Here is a 14,148-nt window from a genome sequence, read left to right on the forward strand (position 1 = left end):
AGTCTTCCATGCCTAGACTTCTGGTCGTCACGCCAAACACATAATGGAGATCCATCCATCCAAAGCGCCGCCATCGACCCTCCTCCTAGACTCCCATGTATGTGTGACGGCGCGGCGCTCATCACCGCCCGTACCTAGCGGCGGCAACATCCCTTCTATGAGTATGGATCCAGCAACTTCCGATAAAGCACCAAATCAATCTCCCCGTACCCTTGCAGAGGTATGTGGTACATGTCCCTGATTAATTCTGTTAGTCCTTGGAGCAAACGTGATCAAGATGATGTTTTGATACGTATCCGTACCCGCTGTTGTTGAACTACAGATGGAACCTAGGCTCGGTTGTGAATTTTCATTGCAAACCGATGGTGCCAATAATAGACAACCAGAAATCAATCTCCCTCCAGTCGTCCAGGATAGCTTCAGCACACCCAAGAAAGGAGCTAGCAGCGGGCCTTTTTGTGTGAGCATATATTTTATCCTCAGTTTTTGTATTATTCCTCTAACCGATATTAATTTCTGATGCACTCCGTCCTGTAATTTTAGGGTTCATCATGTACACCGGAATGTGATGAAAATGTAAAGCCGGCTGTAGGCATGACATTCGAGAACATGGAAGCCGTCGAAGAGTTCTACAAGGCTTATGCACACAACGTTGGCTTTTCAGTTCGAATCGGTCAGAAGAGGACTGTAGATAATTTGGTGGTCTGGAGACGATTTTTGTGTGCCAAAGCAGGTTTCAGATCCAAGGCAGAGGAAGAAAAGAAGGTTGTGACCGGAAATAAGCCAAGTAAGCAGAAGAAGACAAAGATTACTAGATGTGGTTGCCAAGCCATGATAACTGTCAAGCTTATGCAGGGTGGCATATACTCAATAGTATATTTTCATGAAGAACACACACATGAATTTGTCACACCTAGCAAACAACATTTAATCAAGTCAAATAGACAAGTTAGTCAGAGGGCCAAGACCACTCTGTTCACATGCCATGCAGCTAGCATTGGCACATCTGGTGCCTTCCGATTGCTTCGTATTGGCGAGGGCGGATCTGAGTTTGTGGGTTGCACAAAAGAGACTTGCAGAATTATCATCGTAATTTGAGAAGTTCGATCAAGGATTCAGATGCTCAGATTTGAGAAGTTCTGGAGTTCCTTGTATTTTCAGATCAAACATGGTTGTGAAAATCAAACAGACACAGGTATCAAATTTTACTATTCGCCAATGAACTTCAATGATATATTTCTCTAGATGAACACACCCAAGTGGCAGAAACTAATTCAAGTACAAATTATGTGGTCATTTGGAAGTAATGTTCCCTAAAAAGTTAGCAGATTATGTGCAGCATTTCGAACAAACAAGAATACTAGGGGGTTGTAATTAAGAACCTGCAGTCGCTACCGATATTCAGACCATGTCTTCAGAGTAATGAATGTACATGATACCAACTGTTTGGTGGCTATATTCACAATCACACTGACCAAAGCAATAAATTAAGCACTCGGTTTTAGACAAACTAAAGAAGAGGTAGCTCAGTTATAGAAGACAAAAAAATAACTGCTAGTGAACCTGCTGGTGGTGATTGGCACCCAGAATTACCCACAGGACCAAAACACAATAATGAACTAAAAATCTTAAGATGCCATCCAAAATAAACACATGATTTATGGCCATGGTGTAGAGCACGAAAAATCCACAATACACACAATAAAAAATTAGTGCTTCTTTGTCTCAATAACATTACTAGCAGGAAGTGCTTCTCCATTGTCTTGATAACATTACTGGCATAAAAATGAACAGAGGCACGTAGGTTTACTTACTTAAACTTAAAATGATGCCAACCCTCCTCCATGTGAGAGTTCGAGGTTTAGCAGATAACCTGTACAAGTGAGCCCTCCTCCATGGCCTGATCTCACACTTAGTTTCAATATGTGTGTTTAAAAACATGAATGAGGACAAAAAAGTTCATAACCGATCCATGGTTTCTTCTCTGCTGAGTGATGACACTACAAATCAGTATTCAGGGATCAAATTAACAATTCCATCACACATTAGCAACGACCAACCCAGCACCTAAGAGTCATACAACAGCGAACAACCAGATCATAGCCCGTTCTTGGCTCATGTGAATCTGAAATTAGTCGACAGTTCCCCTTTACAAGCAGCATCATAGACTTCTTCGAGGTGTGGTGCAGCTTCCTTCTAAGGGCATATGAACTTCTCCCTGAATACCTTCTCAGACTCCTTGAAAACAGAACTGTAGCTCGGGTCACGCATGAGGAATCCATTTTCCTTGAGAAACTTTACAACATAGTACCGGGGCCTGAGCCGCCCCTCTAGGCTGTAACAGACAATTGCCGGCTGTTGAGCAATGTAAGCTGGTTGCAAGCCCACCTCGTTGATGAGGAACTCGGACCTGCGCTGCAGCGATTCCTTAGCCCTCATGAGCAACGCTGGAGCCTTTGAAAAAGCAATTCCCACCTCGGCATCCGACCACCTGAACGCTTTCTTCAAGTGCTCCACTTTGGCGGCGATTTTCTCCTCGCTGAGGAATGCAACAGCTTGTAGCGCATGTCTGAACATCGGAGATCTACGGGGTACACTAAGACCTTCGGCGCAGGCCACTGCTGCCCGGATGCGTTCCGTGCTGATGCTGAGCGGCGATGGCCTAATTACGTAGAGCTTGGCAATATCGCAAACCAAGTAACGTTGTACATTCAATACGATTTTTTCTCAGATTTGTAGCCTTATAGGGGCCCAGCCCCAGGCGTGGCAACCCAACCCCAGCTTCCTGCACAGCCCACGTAGCTTCTCACTACCAGAATTTAGGCAGTTGCCGACGGCCATATCTATGCCGACGGCCCCCGTCGGCATATATGGGCATACCCCGACGGCTCAACTAAAGCCGTCGGCGTAGAAAGGCCGTCGGCGTATAACCATCTATGCCGACGGGGGCCGTCAGCATAGATAAGCCGTCGGCGTTTCTCCGAATATACCGACGGGGGCCGTCGGCATAGAGCAGGCCGTCGCCATATCACGTGGGCCCGTCTACCCGGGCGGCGACGGCAGTTTGACGGCGTCAGGCTACGGCGACGGGCTAACGGTGGCCGTCGGCATAGCTACGCCGACGTCATCGATCCGCCGCGCCGCCACGTCATCGATCCGCGTCGTTCGCCGGTCCCGTGGGGTGGCATTTCTATGCCGACGGCTAGGCCGTCGGCATAGGCCTGGCCCATGGTTTTTGCCACGTCATTGATCCCCGCCCTACGCCACGTCATCGATCCAGGGCTCTACCGTTCCGTGGCCGTATCTATGCCGACGGCTAGGCCGTAGGCATAGGTTTCTATTAATATTTTTATATTTTTTGTATTTTCTCTTATTATTTTTTATTTTTTTCCAATACTAATTTCATTAACTTAAATGTACAGAAAACATATATCGATTGCCCCCCACACGGGCCTTCTTCCGTCGTGTCACGGAGAGGTTAGACGGGACGGGCCGGGTACCTGTGGGGTGTAGCAATGCCGCCAGGTGTTGCGGTGGGCCCTCCTACGGTTGTGGAAACGTGGTGGCAGGCGCAGGCACGCGGCTCCGGGGTGTGCCCCCTCCCCCCTCACGGGCGTCGATGCCGCCGTGCCCCGGGGGGGTGAAACGGCCACGTCGGGCCGACGCAGAGGGAATCTTGGGGTGGGTTGTGCCGGGACTGTGTTGGGGGGTGTACCTATGGCTGGGCTATGACAACAAGGTGAAAAGGTCCACCGGTCAAACTACGTCCAGCGAAAGTCAAAGGGATAGACCCGGCGGTCGTCTGTGTCAGGGTTAGACGGGACGGGGTACCTAGGGGTAGCAATGCCGCCAGGTGTTGCGGTGGCCCTCCTACGGTTATATAAGCCCGTCCGGCGAAAGTCAAAGGGCTAGATCTACTGGTCAACTGGGATTCGGGATGGTCTTCGGGGTGTAGCTATGCCACCGAAACATCGCATGGGTCGCGATGCATGTGTGAAAGTGTTCTGGCATGCGTAGACACCCGTCTTGGGGCTCCGTGGTGTGGCCCCCCTCCACGGAAGGCAGAGCAGCCGTCAATTAGAGGGGGGGGATGGTGCGGGTGCGGTGGAACCGGAGGGAATCTAGTGTTGGGTTGGGTCCAGACCGTGTTCGGGGATGTTGCTATGGGCTGACCTATCGCAACCAGGTGGAAGAGTCCACCGGTCAAAGCCCGTCCGGCGAAAGTCAAAGGGCTAGATCTACTGGTCAACTGGGATTCGGGATGGCCTTCGGGGTGTAGCTATGCCACCGAAACATCGCATGGGTCGCGATGCATGTGTGAAAGTGTTCTGGCATGCGTAGACGCCCGTCTTGGGGCTCCGTGGTGTGGCCCCCCTCCACGGAAGGCAGAGCAGCCGTCAATTAGAGGGGGGGGGGATGGTGCGGGTGTGGTGGAACCGGAGGGAATCTAGTGTTGGGTTGGGTCCAGACCGTGTTCGGGGATGTTGCTATGGGCTGACCTATCGCAACCAGGTGGAAGAGTCCACCGGTCAAAGCCCGTCCGGCGAAAGTCAAAGGGCTAGATCTACTGGTCAACTGGGATTCGGGATGGCCTATGTTGCTGACACGTGGGCCAGCGTGAGCTCCCAGTTGCTGACACGTGGGCACCTATGCCGACGGCGAGTTTAAAACTGTGCCGACGGCCAGGCCGTCAGCATAGGTGCCCACATGTCAGCAACTGGGATCTCTGTTTGAAGGACTATGCCGACGGACACGTGGGCACCTATGACACGTGGGCACCTATGCCGACGGACTGGCCGTCGGCTTAATTTCAAACTATGCCGACGGCTGGGCTGTCCGCATAGCCCTGGCCCACGAGCAGCAGCTGGTCGGCACGTGGCACACCCATGCCGACGGTCTAGCCGTCGGCATAGGGGTGCCACGTGGCGACCAGTCGTTGGGCAGACTTGACGGCGGCCGCCGTTAGGCGATAACGTTGCCGACGGCCGTGGCCGTCGGCATAGATGTACGGACACCGTCGGGATAGGTCATATGCCGACGGCCTTTCTATGCCGACGGCATTCCTGGCTACGCCGACGGATATGTTGGCGACGGCCCTATGCCGACGGGGGCCGTCGGCATAGGCCTGTGCCGACGGCCATTCAGGGCTATGCCGACGGCCCTGGCCGTCGGCATAGGGTGCGATTCCGGTAGTGTCTCGGCCCAACTGAGCACCCACGACGACAAGGAAACAAATCGCTAGCGTTTGCCTGATGCCCCGTTCGATAAAAATAAATTCCTTCGATCCCCGGCTGCGCCGCCTAGGGCTGGACCAAAAGCTCGTAACTCGCGAGCTTAATGAGCGCTCGATAGTTCGGCTCGTTAAGCTCGTAGCTCGCTTCTTAATGAACAGAGCCAATCATTGATTTCAGCTCGTTAAGCTTAAAGGGCTTAACGAGCGAGCTAACGAGTTTCACGAGTAGCTCGTTAAGCTCGTTAGTAACAACACAACACATATTTTCATTTTACGTGACAAACTCTTATAGCACCTCAGCCCATCTATTCAATCTAATCGACCTATGAGACAACAAACTACTGCATTTCTTTTTATAGTTATCATATTTCGTCTTGAAAACCACACCTACACATTCATCCTGTATATCGTAAAACATTATAATCTGTTAACGAGCGCTCACGAGCTTAACGAGCTTCAAACGAGCCGAGCCGAGCAGGGTTTTCTGCTCGTTAATCTTAACGAGCTTAACGAGCCGAGCCTTAACGAGCACGAGCTTAACGAGTACGAGCTTAACGAGCCGAGCTGCTCGTTAGTCCACCCCTAGCGCCGCCCCAGGCTTCTTCCCTACTCGACAAACCAGACATCCAGACATCCGACTCATAGAATCATCGCGCTATGATATCTTGGATCATCTCGCGTAGTCGGAGTCGGAGCAGCCTTCTCGAGCCCTCCAGTTCGTGCTATCGTTCTGCTTGAGTAAATTAGGTAATCTCACAATTTTTTCCCTACTTTCTTCGTACCAGCTGTAATCAATGAGTTGGCGATGTTATATTTGAAATTACCTTAGTAATTTTCTTCCTTTTTACATGAAAAAAAAAGAAATACAAGATGTGTGGTATTTGACATTTTTTAAGGGCTTTGATTGTGAGATAATGAAATTTGGCATTATTTATAGCCATTTGGTTTTAGCCCTAGTCTTTGAGAAAATCCTGGTTCCGCCTCACTCCTGCAGGAAGGTGACATTGGGCTTGACCACCCGCTCGAGGTCGGAGCCGAGAACAGAGCCACTCTTGAGGGCTCGAAGGAGGTTCTCGGAGGAGCCGAAGAGGGGCAAGCAGTAGTGCAGGCCGGAGATGATGGATCTACAGCGGAAAGTGGCGTCGGCGAGCGAGACGAGGCGCACGATCTCAGGGCGCGAGAGACCGAGGCCGGTGAGCTCCGCGACATTGGGGGCCAGGGTTTTCTCCACCTTGGCGCAGAGGAGCTGCGGGTCCTTGGCGACGACGGCAGCGACATCGGCATCGGAGAGGCCGAGGCCGGCGAGGAAGGCGAGGACGGCGTCGGGATCGGTGGGGGATTTGAGGTGGGAGAGCTTCCGTGAGGGCTTGAGGGCCTGAGGTCGGGTTAGGCCGCGGTTGGCGATGAGGTAGTCCTCCGCGGCGAATCCGGCGCTTGGGGAGATTGCGGGCGCTACGGCAGAGACGGAGAGGAGGCGGCGGAGAGGGGATGCGGGAGAGGTGGCTGGAGAAGAAGGTAGGAGATGGGCGAGGATGGAGCTTCGTAGCCGGAGCATGGCGCCGCGGCAGATAGGGGAGAGACGCGACGGCGGCGTGGAAATGGCGAAAGCGCGACGGCTGCTTTTCTGTTCTATTTTTTTTGCTGGGGGCAGAGAAGAGAGTACTACTTACTGTACTTGCGTTTTTTGTTTTTTGTTTTCTTTGGCGCGATGTGTTGCAGTTACAAGATCTCCCAAACATAGATCAAACATAACTAAACTACACAAAAAATTACGATCAAACATAAATTAATAGTGACATCATTTTCTCGCGACGCGGTGCACCATCTTGTGAAGTTCGCGCTGTCCGGCGCCAGCTTGAAGTCGACAACTTTGGCGGTGCTAGTGGGCAGGCCACCGACTAGAGCGACATAGAGGGGCACCGAGAGGGGAATATGGTGGAGTGGGTTGGGAGGGCTTGCCGGTCGCTGGATCCAGGAAGATTGGGCGCGAGGGCAGCTCTAGGGCGCTCAACGGCGGCAGTGCTAGTAGCTAGTTCCTCAGCGAAGGGAACTTTGCCGAAGCCATCATCGCCGGTGTCGGCAGGCGGCGGAGGACGAGGTTTGGTTGGCATGGGAAGGAAGGAGATTGTATGCACTATCCTTCTTGATGTTGTTGTGGCTGAAGCTATGGATAGAGGGGAAGGTGTACAGGGTCCTTCTCATGGGCGCACACGAGTTCTCGAGCAACTGTTGCACGCCACGTTAAAATAAATGAATTACGCAAAATTTGAGAACTCGCAAATTCAACTTATAGTTTGAGAAAAAGGAAAGACAAAACATGCTATGAACAGTTACTAATTCAATTTGGGTCCATACTTCCTCCATCCTAAAATAGCTAAAATCAGCGACACTTAATTATTTCGGGATGGAGTATGTTTTTTTATATTGAGTGCACTGGTTGTACAAGAACTTAGAGTGCACACAATATATTCTGAGCGCGAATGCGATTTGCAGGACGGAAACTGTGCAAATGTTGTTTGCTTACGAAGATCGTAAGTCACTAATGATCAACGGCCGTAGCCCACTGATCAAATGCAAAATATCGTCCATGTAGCAGTACTCTTGGCAAGATATGTTGTTTGCTTATGTTGGCATTGGATTATTACTCCTTAAACACCGTCCCCTTCCCGAGCTTCTCCATGAACGACCATCTAGGGATTCTTTCAATTATCGGGCTGAGTGTCTAATTTTTTTTTAATCTCCGAAGTTTGAAAGGAAGCAAAGCAGTTTATTAGTTTTCCCAAAGACAAAACTATTTGACATTCGGAAAATATATGTGAAATCTGAATCTTCATAAGATCTCTCTATGTGAGAACATGTCAAAAATCCGAAAAAGTAGAGTATTTAACCAAAAACTACCACATTTGCCGGAAACGTGACGGAAAACTACCACTCTACGTTTTTGTGCGAAAAACTATCAAAATTTTCCTAAACCGTGACAAAAAACTACCAACTCACGAAAATGCTCGCTTCGCCCGCGCTAACCCCGTTTCTGACCGGCTGGGCCCGCGAACAGTTGCCACGCGGGCTAACGGGCGGCTGGCGCGCGTTGACGGCCGTTAACGGCGCGTCCGCTGTCGGAACGGCGGCTGTCGGTCGGCCAATGGGTCAAGATCTGATCCTCTCCCCTCTCGCTGCACTCTCTCCGTCCTCTCCCTCTCTCTGAACTAGGTGGTGGCGGCGGCGACGACGATGGCGGCGGTGGTTCCGGAGGGGGGCATCGGCGATATGGGTGGTGGCGGCGGCGGCGACGACGCTGGCGGTGGTGGCACAAGTTTGGACGCTGCGGGCTCAGTCGACAATTGGTTGGGGAGCACCAGCTTCTCGACGCAGGACGGCTCGCAGCAGCAGGAGGCACAGCTGGCCCAGTCATCGCCAATGGGTTGCAGGTATGGAAATATCATCTGCTAGGTTAGCTGCTTCAATCTGTCAATTTGGTTAGCTGCTCATGAATTGGTTAGCTGCTTCAATCTGGCAAATTAGTAAGATGTGTTTGTTAGAGATTGTTGTGTAGTAAACTGTATTGCACTTGTAGCTCTGTCATTTTCAATTCAATTCATGAGCACCTATTTCTGCAGTTTTGCTGACAAGAAGTGGGAGATATGGTTTCATTTAGAAGGAAGAAACCCTGTGAAAAGTGGTATATATGAGTCAGATATATCTTTTGTTACTCTACAATCACTCATTGCTAGTGAAGGGTATGGGCAGAGTGATTACATGTACTATGTGACGGAGGAGGAAATTGGATCTAAAAGAGTAAAGTATTTAGGTAATGAAGCTAGTGTTCATGAAATGTTGGAGTTTTTTAATCATGTTAATGTTGTGAACATAAAGGTTGTGAGAGATGTTGAACCTGGAATAAGCACACAGGCTATTCAGAATTACATGAACACTCAAGAGAGTTGTTGTGTGCAAAAGGTTGTGGAGCAAACTGAGTTTCAGAATGAGATAGATGATAGAAAGGCTCAGCTTGAGAGGAGCAGGATTCAAAGAGAGGCAGATTTGAACCACTTTGAAGGAGACACTGAAGTGTCTGAATTTTATTCTGATGGTTCAGTTCATTCAGATGGGAGTGCTGAAGTTGTTCAACAAATGGAAATAGAGTGTGCCTCTCAAGAGGAAACAACATGGCAAAGTACTGCTATTGTGAAACATGTGAAGAACCCTGGGCCACCAAGCAGATGTCACAATGAGGTAGAGAAAAAACGTTTTGAAGATTGATTTCCTGAAGCAGATGAGTTTTGTTTTGCTGGTGATGCAGGCATAAGTGATGAGGAAGAAGAAGATGAAGTTGAACTACCATACATCATGAAGAAGCCAAAGACAAAGAGTAGTAAGAAAAAGATGAAGGAAAGGGTATATTTTGACCCTTCAATTCCCAATTCACATTTACTCTTGTGCAAGAGCTTGTGTTTTGATTCTGTTTACCAGTTCAGAGAAGCATTAAGAGATTTTCATATAAGGACTTTGAGGTCTTTTCACTACCACAGGAACACTCCAATAAGAATTATTGTTTGGTGTTCACAGAGAGAGCATGGATGTGAATTTTACATGTGTGCCTCCAGGATAGCTCATGAAAGAACATTTTGCATTAAGAAGTGTAACATGGAGCACACTTATCCAGCATCAGCAGAGAACACAAAGGTTACTACTAAGTGGCTTTCCAAAGCAGTTGAGCCTTCTCTTAGAGCAGATCCTAGAGCACCTGTGGATTCACTAATTAAAAACAGCAAAGTCAAGTTTTCAGTTGATGTATCAAAGAGTGTGGCCTATAGGGCAAGGAGGAAGGCTATTAAGGTTGTACAAGGTGACCAGAATGAGCAGTACTATAAACTGAGGGACTACCTACAAGCAGTTCTTGACACAAACCCGGGTAGCAGGTGTGTAGTTACAACATTTGAGGACCAAGAAAACCCTGCCCCAACTCCTAGATTTAAGTACATGTTCTACTGCTTGCATGCATCAAAGCAAGGATTTCTTAATGGTTGCAGGCCCTTTATAGGTAAATATATAACTGCATTTTGTTCAAAATATCTTGTTGTAATTTTTTGGTAGCTAATTTGGGTTCACTAGTAGAAAACAGGGTTTTGGTCCAGGCCGGGTCAGCCCATTAGTCCCGGTTCAGTCTAGAACCGGGACCAATGTGGGCATTGGTCCCGGTTCGTAAGCCTAGGGGGCCGGCCGGGCCACGTGGGCCATTGGTCTCGGTTCATCTGGACCTTTTGGTCCCAGTTGGTGGAATGAATCGGGACCAATGGGCCTCGCTCCTGGCCCACCACCATTGGTCCCGGTTGGTGGCTTGAACCGGGACCAAAGGCTCCCCTTTAGTCCCGACTCATGTCACCAACCGGGACGAATGGGGTGCCTATATATACCCCTCGCTCGCGAGCAGAGCACCCGAGTGCTCTGTTTTTCTCTGGCCGAGGGGGAGAGGGCTTTGTGGTGCTCTAGCTCACCTCCTATGCACATGAGGTGTTCGATGGAATGCCCGAGCCACACTACTTAAGATTTCTCCTCTCGAAGCTCGACCTCCAAGCTCCATTTTCCTCGAGATTTGTCTAGATTTAGCGGTCCGTCACGCCCCGTCCCCGTCTTCACCGCCGTCGATCACCCGCGCCGATCTCATCACTGACACCACCGTGGTGAGCCTCTTGTTCTTATCTTCTTTCTGAAAAGAAAAATATTCTTACTTGTATGTTTAGATAGATACTTGTATCATTTTCTTACATTTTTATTGCATCTTATATAGTGCGATGGTTTTGGTATCCGCCCCCGTCGGCCCTCGTCCTGTCTATGATTCGGATTTGGTATGTATATTATCTTTATAACTATTGGTTCATTTATTGTTTATGAAAATTATGCCGACCAACGTGACATAGATTTTATTTATCTAGGATGTATGTGAATCGGAAATGCCAACCGACCTTGTCGAGAGGTTAAATTTAGTTGAAGAAGAAAACAATTTGTTGAAGGAAAAAATAAAAAAAATTGAGGAGGAGAAGATGATATTGGAGTTGCATGTTGCGGATGTCGTCGATGATCACAAGATCAAGATGGATGCAATGCGCTTGAAGATTAGAAAGATTAGAAAATATGCCATTCATACCGAGGCTTGGTATCATTATGCCGTTGGATAAATTGTTACCTTGGTTGCGATTATGATCGCATTTGTTTTCGCATTGAAATGTTTTACATAGTTTCAATGTATGGTTTAATTAATTAGATGCTCTGGAGAGCTATATGTTATTAGATGAGAACTATGTATGCACTTTGGTTTTAATGTGATGATGAACTTCTATTAATTTGGACACTTAATTATATATAATGCACGCAGATGAACCGGCAATGGATGTACGGTGACAGACACACCCGCGAGTACATTAAGGGCGTACATGAGTTTCTCGATGCGGCTGAGGCAAACAAGCAGAATGGTTTTATGTGTTGTCCATGCACTGAATGTGGGAATACGAGGTCTTACTCTAACCGGAAAATCCTTCACTCCCACCTGCTTTACAAGGGTTTCATGCCACACTATAATGTTTGGACAAGGCACGGAGAAATAGGGGTTATGATGGAAGACCGCGAAGAAGAAGAGTATGATGACAACTATGTGCCCCCTGAATACGGTGATGCTGCAACGGGGGGAGCTGGTGAAGATCAAGAGGAACCAGACGATGTGCCCAATGATGCTGCCACGGGTGAAGCTGCTGAAGATCAAGAGGAACCAGACGATGTGCCCGATGATGATGATCTCCGCCGGGTCATTGTCGATGCAAGGACGCAATGCATTAGTCAAAAGGACAAGCTGAAGTTCGATCGCATGTTAGAGGATCACAAAAAAGGGTTATACCCCAAATGCGAAGATGGCAACACAAAGCTCGGTACCGTACTGGAATTGCTGCAGTGGAAGGTAGAGAATGCTGTGGCTGACAAAGGATTTGAGAAGCTACTGAAAATATTGAAGAAGAAGCTTCCAAAGGATAACGAATTGCACGACAGTACATACGCAGCAAAGAAGGTCGTATGTCCTCTAGGATTGGAGGTGAAGAAGATACATGCATGCCCTAATGACTGCATCCTCTACCGCGGTGCATACAAGGATCTGAACGCATGCCCGGTATGCGGTGCGTTGCGGTATAAGATCAGACGAGATGACCCTGGTGATGTTGACGGCGAGCCCCTCAGGAAGAGGGTTCCTGCGAAGGTGATGTGGTATGCTCCTATAATACCACGGTTGAAACGTCTGTTCAGAAACGAAGAGCATGCCAAGTTGATGCGATGGCACAGTGAGAACCGAAAGAAAGATGGGAAGTTGAGAGCACCCACTGACGGGTCGCAGTGGAGAAAAATCGAGAGAAAGTACTGGGATGAGTTTGCAAAGGACCCAAGGAATGTATGGTTTGCTTTAAGCGCGGATGGCATTAATCCTTTCGGGGAGCAGAGCAGCAATCACAGCACCTGGCCCGTGACTCTATGTATGTATAACCTTCCTCCTTGGACGTGCATGAAGCGGAAGTTCATTATGATGCCAGTTCTCATCCAAGGCCCTAAGCAACCCGGCAACGAAATTGATGTGTAGCTAAGGCCATTAGTTGAAGAACTTTTACAGCTGTGGAATGGAAACGGTGTACGTACGTGGGATGAGCACAGACAGGAGGAATTTAACCTTAAGGCGTTGCTGTTCGTGACCATCAACAATTGGCCCGCTCTCAGTAACCTTTCAGGACAGACAAACAAAGGATACCACGCATGCACGCACTGTTTAGATGACACTGAAAGTATATACCTGGACAAATGCAGGAAGAATGTGTACCTGGGCCATCGTCGATTTCTTCCGACCAACCATCAATGTCGAAAGAAAGGCAAGCATTTCAAAGGCGAGGCAGATCACCGGAAGAAGCCCGCCATGCGCACCGGTGATCACGTGCTTGCTATGGTCAATGATTTACACTACGTAATCTTTGGAAAGGGTCCCGGTGGACTAGCTGTTCCGAATGACGCTGAGGGACACGCACCCATGTGGAAGAAGAAATCTATATTTTGGGACCTACCCTACTGGAAAGACCTAGAGGTCCGCTCCTCAATCGACATGATGCACGTGACGAAGAACCTTTGCGTGAACCTGCTAGGCTTCTTGGGCGTGTATGGGAAGACAAAAGATACACCTGAGGCAAGGGAGGACCTGCAACGTTTGCACGAAAAAGACGGCATGCCTCCGAAGCAGTATAAAGGTCCTGCCAGCTACGCTCTTATGAATGAAGAGAAAGAAATCTTCTTTGAATGTCTGCTCAGTATGAAGGTCACGACTGGCTTCTCGTCGAATATAAAGGGAATAATAAATATGCCAGAGAAAAAGTTTCAGAACCTAAAGTCTCATGACTGCCACGTGATTATGACGCAACTGCTTCCGGTTGCATTGAGGGGGCTTCTACCGGAAAACGTCTGATTAGCCATTGTGAAGCTATGTGCATTCCTCAATGCAAACTCTCAGAAGGTGATCGATCCAGAAATCGTACCAAGGCTAAGGAGTGATGTGGCGCAATGTCTTATCAGTTTCGAGCTGGTGTTCCCACCATCCTTCTTCAATATCATGACGCACGTCCTAGTTCATCTAGTCGACGAGATTGTCATCCTGGGGCCCGTATTTCTACACAATATGTTCCCCTTTGAGAGGTTCATGGGAGTCCTAAAGAAATATGTCCGTAACCGCGCTAGGCCAGAAGGAAGCATCTCCATGGGCCATCAAACAGAGGATGTTATCGGGTTTTGTGTTGACTTCATTCCTGGCCTTAACAAGATAGGTCTCCCTAAATCGCGGTATGAGGGGAGACTGACTGGAAAAGGCACTCTTGGAAGAGACTCAATAATATGCAGGG

At 48.7% G+C, this 14,148-nt stretch overlaps 2 protein-coding genes across 2 annotated transcripts; one reads left to right on the forward strand and one right to left on the reverse strand.

Moving 5' to 3' along the window:
• Positions 1–1,750, forward strand: LOC125527407 (protein FAR1-RELATED SEQUENCE 5-like). Its single transcript, XM_048691915.1, has 3 exons — positions 1–220; positions 323–460; positions 544–1,750. Exons 1-3 carry the CDS (start codon positions 44–46, stop codon positions 1,096–1,098), a joined length of 870 nt encoding a protein of 289 aa, XP_048547872.1. The 5' UTR covers positions 1–43; the 3' UTR covers positions 1,099–1,750.
• Positions 1,751–1,896: 146 nt separating this feature from the next.
• On the reverse strand, positions 1,897–6,958 carry LOC125527403. The gene is made up of 4 exons (XM_048691912.1): positions 6,220–6,958; positions 6,058–6,073; positions 5,576–5,633; positions 1,897–2,726 (listed from the first exon to the last, which is right to left on the reverse strand). Exons 1-4 carry the CDS (start codon positions 6,786–6,788, stop codon positions 2,197–2,199), a joined length of 1,173 nt encoding a protein of 390 aa, XP_048547869.1. The 5' UTR covers positions 6,789–6,958; the 3' UTR covers positions 1,897–2,196.
• Positions 6,959–14,148: the final 7,190 nt, after the last annotated feature.

This window comes from Triticum urartu, unplaced genomic scaffold (assembly GCF_003073215.2).
Source record: "Triticum urartu cultivar G1812 unplaced genomic scaffold, Tu2.1 TuUngrouped_contig_380, whole genome shotgun sequence".
Taxonomy (NCBI): Eukaryota; Viridiplantae; Streptophyta; class Magnoliopsida; order Poales; family Poaceae; genus Triticum; species Triticum urartu.